The sequence below is a fragment of the Carassius auratus genome, chromosome 18 (genome assembly GCF_003368295.1).
Source record: "Carassius auratus strain Wakin chromosome 18, ASM336829v1, whole genome shotgun sequence".
Taxonomy (NCBI): Eukaryota; Metazoa; Chordata; class Actinopteri; order Cypriniformes; family Cyprinidae; genus Carassius; species Carassius auratus.
In genome coordinates, this window is record NC_039260.1 from 1010185 (window position 1) to 1020875 (window position 10691).

The window sequence follows — 10691 nt, forward strand, 5'->3', positions numbered from 1 at the left end:
TGGATACATTTGTTTCCAAAATACATAAAGTATGTTCAGATGCACATCCTTTAACTGTAACAACAAAAAGGAAAGTTTCTTTGTACCCTTTTCAAAAGTCTGTTTGTAAAAAGTGTTTTAAAAAATGTAGAAGTAATTTTTTCATATACTCTTTTCAGCATTTAGCATTGGTTTTCTCTGCTATTTGGGTGGCAATGCACCACCAACTTTCAATATCGCCAAAAAATAACTTTGGTGTAATAATGTTACTAAGTACCCTAAAACTCACATTCTTCAACCATAAACCGCCACTAACTGTTATGATATAAACTCAAACATTTGCAAAACATCCACATGACAGTCTATAACTGAAGAGAAAAATGTTAATCTTTAAACATGGAGCACGAGATGAAATATAAGAGCTGTCATGTGAGGACTGTACTTTACTCCTCTCACAAACTTCAACACAGTGAGTTTTTGACTGTTGGAAATCTTCTGTTTTGACATACTGTGAACTTCAGATTTCTGTTTTGTGTTTTGTGAAGTTAATCCAGCTGGCCAGCTGTAAAACTCTGATCAAAGAGCAGTTTTTTTCAATGCAGTGGTAATAGCAATCAAGTTGAGTAAAAACACGCTGAACTTCTCATTTCTTCTAGACACCATGGAGCTGAGTATCAGTTCTCTGTTGGCTTTGATTCTCTTCTGGGATTCTCTGTGTGTCGAATCTGAAACTGCAGCACACAGAAACTCTCGAGAGTCGCTGCAGACTGTGATGAGCTCTCAAATAAAGCGTCTGCAGGTCAGACCGGAAAACTGTGTTCATATTCATCCAGGACAAAAGCTGACGCTCCGGTGCCGAAGTGAAGGAGATGAAGGTGAGCAGTACTACAAGACAGCAGTGTCTTTCTACAGCATGCTGGAAGAATATTATCCTATTCCATTTTCTTAACTATATGCTAATTTATATAATGCATTTTTTTTTTACATTATTACATTTTTCAGAATTTATGGAAAATGTATCCAAATTCATAAATAGATTACAAAATGCATTTTATTTATTTATTTATTTATTTTTTGCTTTGTTTTCTTATGCCTATTTATAGAAGATGATGAAATCAGACTTGTGGATAATTGTGAAAAATAAGGTATATAAAATAAATAGAAAATAAAACTATAAAGTGCATTTATGACCTGGTGTTATTTTAAAAACATTTTGTTTTACAGTTATATTATTTTTATTCTATTTGATGATATATTTCTCGATTTTTCTTACCTTTATATATTCAACTTTAATTTCTGTTGAAGTTTTAGTAACTTTGTTGTGTGTTTTGGTCTTTTTTTTAAAAACAGTTTTAGTTTAGTATTTTATTACATGAAGTTGAAAATAAGAAATGTTGCCTTGGCATAGCTTTTTTATATTTTATTTGATTCCACTGAAACTTTTTTATATACAAAAAGTATTTTCATGATGTTAAGTGCTTCCCTTCACTGACCCCTTGCTGAAAAACAACCCAGATTTAACTCTATTTTCAGTGTTTTAAGCCGCAGGTAAAACAATTATCAAACACGTCATTCCATTTTATTACACAGAACTTAATTTCTGAAATTATTTGCTTTGTTTTCTTGGTATATATGGTGAACTTGGTTTGTTACTGACATCTGGTGAAAATTTCAAGTCAACAGCACCTTTAGAAATATATTTCCTGGGAGAAATGGTGAGATGTTCAGTACTTGTTTTACCCGCTGTATTCAGTCGTGACTGTTGTATTCTTGTCTCAGCAGTGCTGGCGCAGTTTTGGCAGACACCTTTCGGTCTGTTTGACAGCTGTAACCACCAACACAAAGACCCAGTGGACACATGCAACGGCACTTTGCAGATTTCAAGAGCCACTTCCAGCCATGACGGACTCTATTACTGTGTCCATCTGGACAAGACGAGTAAAACAATCGTGCCTTACAGAGTTAACGTAGTCTCTCGTCAGAGGAAGACCAGGGAGGCTGGGGTTCACAGCGACACGGTGTCACAAAGCCTTTTCGCGGCGGCTGTGGCATCGTCAGTAATCGTGAGCTTTTTAGTAGCCTTCACACTTGGTGCATGCAGTAGATCCTACGTGATGAAGTGCCTTCAGACAATAAAGGCCCGCATGCCTCATACAAAAGACCACCACGATCACATCAACAGACAAACCACCAGAGCACAAACTGACACGGTGTTCTTCCATAAAAACCAAACCACTGGAGAAGACCAAGCTGTGGACATTGGTTTTGTTGATCGGGAACGCATGGATGTTGACAACGCAGATGCTATCGGAAATGTTATAAATGAGTCTCAGAGTTGTGAAGGGGAAGAACAAACCCCACAGTTGAGATCAGTTAGTCCACATCCCAAGAAGAAGATCCGCGTCATTAAAGTCTACAACTATGATGAAGAAGGGACTCAATACAGCCATATCAAAGACTCAGGGATGGAGGGAGAAGACGAGGTCAGGCCCAAACTGAGGACGAGGTCACTGACGAGACTCACTGCCATCATGAAACAGGCTGAAGCCATTGACATCAACCCAGACAGAGAGTCGACTGACGGCCAGACGGTTCAAGCAGACGCTGCTTCCCATGAGGACAGTGTTTCAGATTCAGCAGGAGACACTGGAGACTTACAAACAAGCTGAGGCACACATTTATTACATAATGGAAGACACCACTGAAGTCTAAACCTACCACTTGCTTTATTAAGTGTACATTTAAATTCAGCTATTGATGTGTGGTTTATTAGGAGGACAATATTTGGCTGAAATACAACTAAATATTGAGAAAATCATCTTTAATGTTGTCATAATTAAGTTCTTAGCGATGCATATTACTAATCAAAAATAAAGTTTTTATATATTTATGGTAGGAAATGTACTTCATATCTTCATGGAACATGGTTTTTATATCCTAATGATTTTTAACTCACTCATACAATATATTTTTAGCCGTTGCTACAAATATACCCCAGAGACTTAAGTTTTTTGCTTTCGTGCTCCAGAGACACACACATATATATTACATATATAAGCATCAAATTGTATGCTAAACATGCTTCATATAGGCAACATCACCGTTTCTATCAAAAGTAGTAACTGTGATGCATATATTTGGAAAATATACATAAAAAATGTTTGGGGTCAGTAAGACTTACTTTGAAAGAAATGAATACTTTTATCCAGCAAGGATGCATTAAATTGATAAAAAGTGCCAGTAAAAACATTTACAATGTTACAGACGGTTTTGATTTCAAAAGAATTATGTTTTTGGACTTTATTTTCATCTGTCAATCCTGAAAAATAAAACGTATCAGATTTTCCAGAAGAATATTTGATTGAAGATAATCAGAAATGTTTCTTAAGCAGCACATCAGTATATCAGAATGATTTCTGAAGATCATGTGACACTGAAGACTGGAGCAATTATGCTGAAAATACAGTTGCGCATCACATAAATAAATTACAGTTTAATATATATTCACTTAGAAAGCAGCAGGTTTAAAATGTAACAATATTTCAGAATTTTACTGTATTTTTAATTAAACAAATGCAGCAATAAGCAGCTGTTCAAAAACATTAACAGTCTCACTGGTTCCAAACGTTTGTGCTTTTGTAAAGTAAAGATTTTTATCCATTTAGATTTTAGCTGGAAATTGCTCTAACAGTGCTGTAAAAAGAAGAAAAATTGAATTACAACTGCTTTATTTATTTTCTTTCTCAAAACACTATAAACAAAGTAAAACTTTGAGAGAAAAAGAAAAGGAAAGGAAATGACAAACAGACTGAAAATTCATACAACACTCGCAACAGATCTGCTGCAACAAATTTAATACATAAGAAAAATATTTCCCCTTTCGTCTTGTGATTCCTCTGTGCCCTTTTCTTTTAAAGTAACACTGTAAGAGTCTCTGGGTTGTGATGGGGACATGCTGAAGCAGTCCTCGAGACGTCTGGGTCACACACCGAAAAACAACAAAACTCTGATGTGCTTGAATCCAGCGTCTGCTTGCGCTATAATGCAATTCTGACTTTATTCCACTCCACAAACTCATCCAGCATCACTGGCCCTGAAATCACACACACATCCGCAGCCGTTTAACTCAGACGCATCTCATGAGAGAAGATGAGAGGAATCCATCACACTTACAAGCTCCGTCTTCATCATAGTTGCTCAGGTCTGTGTTAACCGTGCGGCTGAACTCCAGGACGTTGCACCACTGGTCTTTATTCACGACTTTATACTTTGATTGCTGAGGAGATGTTTCTGTTAGTCACAGTACTTCAATGAATCTTATTAAACAACATACTCATTAATTCAGTGTGTTAAAATGCATTGTCTACACACACAAGTTCAGTTTGGCTTTATGAGAGTTTGACAGTGTTAGTGTTTCGCTTGCATTTTATGACAAAAAATTTGAGCAATATAAAGCAGGGCTCTCAAAAATTAAAGCATTCCCTGTGCATTTTTTTCTTTACACAGTAAAAATATTTAACACAGCATTTATTTCTTTCCCTGGCATGCCTTGACTAGTGTTATAGTAGATAATATGAAAAGGGTATCAAGCACGAAAAAATGCAAAAGAGAGGTAAATTCAGTTATAATTAATTATACTGTAATTTGAATGGCTATAATTAATGCATTTAATAGAGACGCCAAAAGCAGCATTGATAGCCTTCATTAATAATAGGCTGTTTAGTAAAAAGACGCAAACTTTATGTCGTTTCTAAAACAATTCGGAGATTCAATGTGAAATTAGGACAAAATAAACAACAGCATGCAATTAATCATGATTAATTCTCGAAAAATGTGCAATTAATTAGTTCGTTTTTTTAAATAATAAAAAAAAAAATCTGGACTTTTGTTTCATTTTTAAGGCCATAAAATAAGGCTATAACAAACATGTTAATTATAATTTTAATAGGTTGTAAATTTTGGGGCCATTAAACAGCAATCATAATACAGCTTAATGTGATAAACTTCAAATGGTGATGATTTAATTCAATAAATATGAGTGTTGCACGTTTAAATGCGCTGATGCATGCAGTCACGACATTTCAAAATAAAAGTCTCAGTATATTTCAAGCTTATTTAATTAAAAGTATAACACTTTTTACTGGTTATTATTGGTATTTTAGGTACACAAATGTATCAGGCATTTAATCCAACAGTCAAAAGCGATTTAAAGCAGACATTTAAAAAAAAATGAAAACTAATTAAAAAAGTATTGCGAAAGCCTTTTTGGTTGTAAAACATCTTTTTGTGTCTTTTCTAAAAATTAATTCTATTGTGCCCCTGAAGGTTTTTATATGTGCTCCAAAATTTTGCTAATTGCTTTCATTTTATTTTATTTTTTTCAACTAATTTGGAGCAGATATGACAATCTTGCTTTTAGAAAAAGACGACAAACCTCCAGAAACTGGTGGAAAACTGGGAACAGAGGCCACGTCCTTCCGAGGAGAAGTGCCAACATGGATTTTGCAGTGTCCATATCAAGACTGCGCTGATCTTTATCCTACATAATATATAAAACCAGATGAATATGATGGAAAAGCATACACAAGCAGAGAAAAAATTAACTGTAAATGCATCCGAAAAGTAATGTTTATCCTAAAAAAGGAGAAAATAAGTGCATGTTTGTCATCGTCTCACCCTGGCGAAGTCGAAGGCGTATCTGTAAATGTTCTTGAATAAAACCGGGTCGTTCAGCTGAGAGCGCATGTAATCCAGCTTGCCCTGTAATCTCTCAGTGCAGTCGCAACTGTACACACATCACAGGAGTTTAACAGCAGCACAATAAAAGACTTTCTCATGATGTGAGGCACGAAACCTCTTACTGTAGTGACGTCATCCCTTTCAGCCACTCTTCTTTGGTGAAAAATCCCATATTTGTTGCTTCAAGTGTCCAGGCTAAAACTAACATAACAATCTGAGGGGGTCACAGAAGAACAGTGCATGTTATTTCAATGGTTTTCTCTGATTTCGAAATAGAAGACCGTTCCTAACTTTAGATGCAAGTTGCTAACGTTTTCTGGCTCCACGCAGATGTCCTCACAGAACTTCTCCATGCTCTCCGGGCCGACGATATCATCTGAACCTACACGGATTCAAAACCACGACGATCACCAGATCAGCTCAAGAATCAGGACGAGTCTGTTTCTTCATCAGAAATGTAGCATTGCATCAGTGTCTCATCAATGGAGTGAATGGGTGCCGTCAGACTGAGAGTCCAAACAGCTGATAAAAACTGGAGGAAGTGTTATTATGGATTATTAATGAGTTAAAATCATCTTAATGCTGGATGTGTTTCATCTTTTGTCTTCTCCAGATGTTCACTGATGGACTGGAGTGCTGTGGATTATTGGGATGTTTTTATCAGACTCTCACTCTGACGGCACCCATCCACTGCAGAGCATCCATTGATGAGACACTGACGCAATGCTATATTTCTCCAAAGCTGATGATGAAAAATCATTTGACGTGAGTAATGCGAGTAAGGAAAGTATTGTTTATGTACCTGCATATTCATAAAACCAGGCGAGACATTTCTTGCTAGAGAACTGGTCATCTGTGTTAAGCAGCCGTCCTGGAGTTTGTGTCCGACAGTAACTGGATATTAAAGAGGTGATGACACAGCGACTGATGTATGAAAGAGTGAAAGATGCAGAGAGGAACTCACAAATATTTTTACCTGGTGATTTTGTTCTTTCTGATGCTTGGGTCTTCGGATCCGGACGACTTTCTTTTCTTTTTCACAGGCATAACTGAGGTTCAGTTGACTTGGGTTAGTCTTACTGAAGCCGACAGCTGCTTTCCGTCCCGTCCAGTTTAATATTTAAGGGTCAGTGAAGAGAAGGTCAGCATTCAGGTGTACAGACTCTAAACACAAGAAGAAAAACTAATTCATACTTGATGCAGGATACAAACAGAATTCATGCTCAAATTGTCTCTTTTCTTCTTAATGCTTCCTTCTTTACTAAAGGGAGATATATATATATATATATTTATATATATATATATATCACTATTTTTATTTCCAACACAAATCCTGATGACAATTTGACAATATATAAATAAAAATAAATGACTACAGCAGCACCGGAGCTTAAAATTCGAGCTAAAGGGGTTGTATTTTTATTTTCTTGTTTAGAAAAAAACTAGAACTATTGCCTATTATATATTATATATACACAATTTAAATAAATAAATAAATATATGGAATTTTTAAGAATCGAGTCTATACTAAATAAGGTAATGTTCAAAGTTACAGTTACATTTTTAAAATAAACAAAAGATAAAACAAACAAATAATACAATTTAGATGTTTAGCACAAATGTTTCATCTTTGTGATTCAAGTGTTTAATGTCAAAAGCCTAGAAGTCATCTTAACGTGTAAAACAAATACAAATACATTTATATGAAGAGAAAATGTACAAAAACTCCAGAAATAAACTCGTAGTTTGAGTAAAATTGAACACAAACACAGGAGTATCTACAACAGCACCTCACCGGCTCATCTAAATATCAAACATAAACATTTAATAACACTCTCTACAGGTATCAAACTCAGTTTAATCAAGTGTGCTCTCATCAAACCTGAAATATCTGCTGATTTCGGTTCGTCCTGGTGAGTTTATTTATCAACAACTTCAGCTTAAAAACCTGCGACTGCTTTGGAGAAACCAACACTTCCGGCTCTCCAGCAGACATAATAAAAGTCACGCCGTTTCAATTTCAACATTTTTATTAAATGCTATCTTGTGCTGTACGTCACATTGCACAGCAATATTGCTTTAGAGAATTTAGTGCTTATTATATTAACCATGTTCAAAGAAGCATAACAGGCTCTTGTTAATGAGTAGGTTCATTAAAAAAGTCATCTTAGTACATATTGATGACAAATCAAGGTTTAAAACTGGTGAGCAATGTGAAAACTGTTACAGTGAGTAGTTTACATTCCTAATTCAAGGTCTTCAAGCTCTTTCACGAGCTGGGCATCTTTCAGCATATTTTCAAGCTGGAAAAAAAGGGGAAAATTATCATAATATTTATAGAATAATAAATAACTTGTAATCATGCTGATGAGCTTTGCTGTGTTACATGATTCCTTGCATGACTTTGACGGCTGATCCTTGAGTTCATCGATGGCTTTGAGTTTCTGCCAGACACACTGAATTTAGCATATATAGAAATAAATAAATAAATAAAATAATTGAGAATAAATGACAACTTTGCAGAGTTATGTAACTTAGATTTTTTTTTTTTTTTTTTTGACAATTTAGGTATGTTAAATAAAGATATGTTGCCATAAACAAAACAAAATAAAAGTGAATGTACCATAAAAGTAGGTCAATTTTACTCTAAACTGGTCTATTCTAAGTCAAGAGTACATGACCATTTTATTTCTTTACCTCCAAGACATTTTTCTCACTGTAATTTTAAAAAAAGTGCATTTGTGAGTTTTAAAATGAGCTGAAGTAATGTTAATAAATGCTTTCACACAATTATCCTTCAGGAGGCGATCGATGGCGATGCTCCATTTAGCCTCATTCAAATCTAAAATATGTTTTCATGACATTTTTATACAAAAAAAAATTGAATATTCAAGTCTAGTCAGCTAACACACGTAAATAACTATTCGCCCCAAGAAACCTTTACAGAATTACTAAAAACATAAATTTTCCAGTAACCGAGAACAGCAGTGATTGGTCTAGCTTCGCCAGCGCTGATTAAAGTAACACTTCCCACGTGACCGCAACTCTGCGATAAAAGCGTTCTGGACACTTATTTATTTGTAAATAATGACACTGATTAACTTTAAAAGTCATAGACAATAAAACAATATATTGAGATTATTAAATACAATTAATTATAAAAAATAAATATGATTTTAGAGCCACCGACTGCTCAAGCCCCGCCCATTATCTTTGGACGCAGTTTTGATTTCGTTTCGAAGCGTCCACGTCGCGATGGGTGGAGTGAGTTTCTCATATGCACACGTAGACTAAATCAGTACATCAGTCAGAGATCACACGTTCAACTGATCTCAATCCTCCCGGACCTCTCTCGCTCCCACTTTTTCTTCTTTTTATTTAATAAAACCACAGTAAAGGATGGTGGCCAAGCAGAGGATTCGCATGGCGAATGAGAAACACAGCAAGAACATCACTCAGAGAGGCAACGTGTCCAAATCCACGGTAAGACCTTTACCATAGCCATTACTTTTTATTTATATGTTTTCCAAAAATAGGACTTTGTTTGCATTACATTAAACGCTTACTTCGTGCATTCATATAAGATTGTGCTTGGCAGCTGTTAATTCCCCATTGGATCATACTGACTTTCTTTAGTAGTGATATAGACATGTGTTAATAAACAAATGTTGATCTTTTTCTCTAGAGAGTCTCTCAAGAAGAGAAGGCAGTTGTGGGACCTTGGCTTCTAGCCTTGTTCGTCTTTGTAGTGTGTGGATCAGGTGAGTTTTATTATGAGTTTAATGCATTAAAGAGATCATTCTTTAAATTTACTGCTGACTTTTGCAATCAGCTTGCATCCAAAGCATGAATCGGAATCGCAAACGTGAACTTTATTTCATAACTCTGTGTTTAAAGGGACAAAGTGCATTTGTGATGCAGGCTGGTTTCAAACCCCATCCACAGAAACAAAAAATAAAATAAATGTTTAAATGTAAAATGTTCCTTGAGTAAGTCATGATTAAGATAGTGATGTAATAGAAAAAAAAAAACATCAGGGAAAAATCTGAACTGTGAGTGTTCACTTTAATTTAAATTTGGAGTTCTAATTGGCATCATGCATGCGCTAACCGTTGTGCATTTTATTAGAAAATAACATAAAATCTCTTTTACCTAGCATGGAATTAGTTATTTTATTTATGATGAACATGCAAAAACACTGAACAACTTAAAAAAAAAAAAAAAAAAGATTATGTAAATAAAAAAAATACTTTGCATTATGTGAGGATCAAATATTTGTTCTAATGTTGTTTTTGTAATCTACAGCGATATTCCAGATCATTCAGAGCATCAGGATGGGAATGTGAGCGGTCGTCAGCATTGTTACATCTGTTTGTTCTCTTCTCCCGGCTTTCCTGAAGATCACTTCATCATTCCTCTTTTCCTATTTAATCTTGATCTTTCATCACAACACAACAGTCTCCTGTGCCTTACTCAAGCTGGAGGAACATTATCTTCTGAAGCAATCCAATGTGGGACTTCTGTTATTATTGCTGCTAAATCCAAGGCAATAAACTCAAATGACTGAACTTTTTTTTCTGTGGAAAAAAAACATGTTTGTTTAAATGAAATGTTGCATTTGAATTTTCTATGTTGTAGGATTTGGACCAGTTCATGTTCATTTGGTCCTATGCACCTTTTGGTAGGATTTTTTTTTTCTTTGCCTTAAAGGAAATGAAGGTCCACATGTTCAGTTGTATGTGTAGAGAACATGAAAAATAATAAAGACTTTAAAAATGTCACCTTTTTGTCTTTAAAATACTTTGTGAAAGTCTGAGGGTCTGCAGATTTATTAAAGGGTCCATAGTCTGGTTAAAAATAAACATACAAGCTTTTAGCATAAAACATGTTATATATTTATATATATATTTAATATATATATATTTAAATTATTTATTAAAATGATTGAATTGAGTGGTTTCTGTAGTTTCTAT

The 10691-nt window shown here is 34.8% G+C and overlaps 3 protein-coding genes across 4 annotated transcripts; 2 read left to right on the forward strand and 1 right to left on the reverse strand.

Moving 5' to 3' along the window:
• Positions 1-373: 373 nt before the first annotated feature.
• LOC113118761 (uncharacterized) lies at positions 374-2801 on the forward strand. 2 transcript variants are annotated; one of them, XM_026288178.1, is made up of 3 exons: positions 374-448; positions 636-854; positions 1759-2801. In XM_026288178.1, the coding sequence occupies exons 1-3, from the start codon at positions 376-378 to the stop codon at positions 2646-2648; spliced, it is 1182 nt and encodes a 393-aa protein (XP_026143963.1). In that variant the 5' UTR covers positions 374-375; the 3' UTR covers positions 2649-2801. The 2 variants fall into 2 exon arrangements, with proteins under 2 accessions (XP_026143963.1, XP_026143964.1); XM_026288179.1 differs by having other exon boundaries at positions 1762-2801.
• Positions 2802-3794: 993 nt separating this feature from the next.
• Positions 3795-7707, reverse strand: LOC113118080 (DCN1-like protein 5). Its single transcript, XM_026286972.1, has 9 exons — positions 7601-7707; positions 6695-6882; positions 6521-6612; positions 6030-6100; positions 5841-5932; positions 5656-5764; positions 5414-5518; positions 4153-4255; positions 3795-4072 (listed from the first exon to the last, which is right to left on the reverse strand). Exons 2-9 carry the CDS (start codon positions 6763-6765, stop codon positions 4017-4019), a joined length of 699 nt encoding a protein of 232 aa, XP_026142757.1. The 5' UTR covers positions 6766-6882; positions 7601-7707; the 3' UTR covers positions 3795-4016.
• Positions 7708-8969: 1262 nt separating this feature from the next.
• On the forward strand, positions 8970-10499 carry LOC113118083 (stress-associated endoplasmic reticulum protein 1-like). The gene is made up of 3 exons (XM_026286980.1): positions 8970-9201; positions 9404-9479; positions 10024-10499. The coding sequence occupies exons 1-3, from the start codon at positions 9118-9120 to the stop codon at positions 10062-10064; spliced, it is 201 nt and encodes a 66-aa protein (XP_026142765.1). The 5' UTR covers positions 8970-9117; the 3' UTR covers positions 10065-10499.
• The last annotated feature ends 192 nt before the right edge of the window (positions 10500-10691 follow it).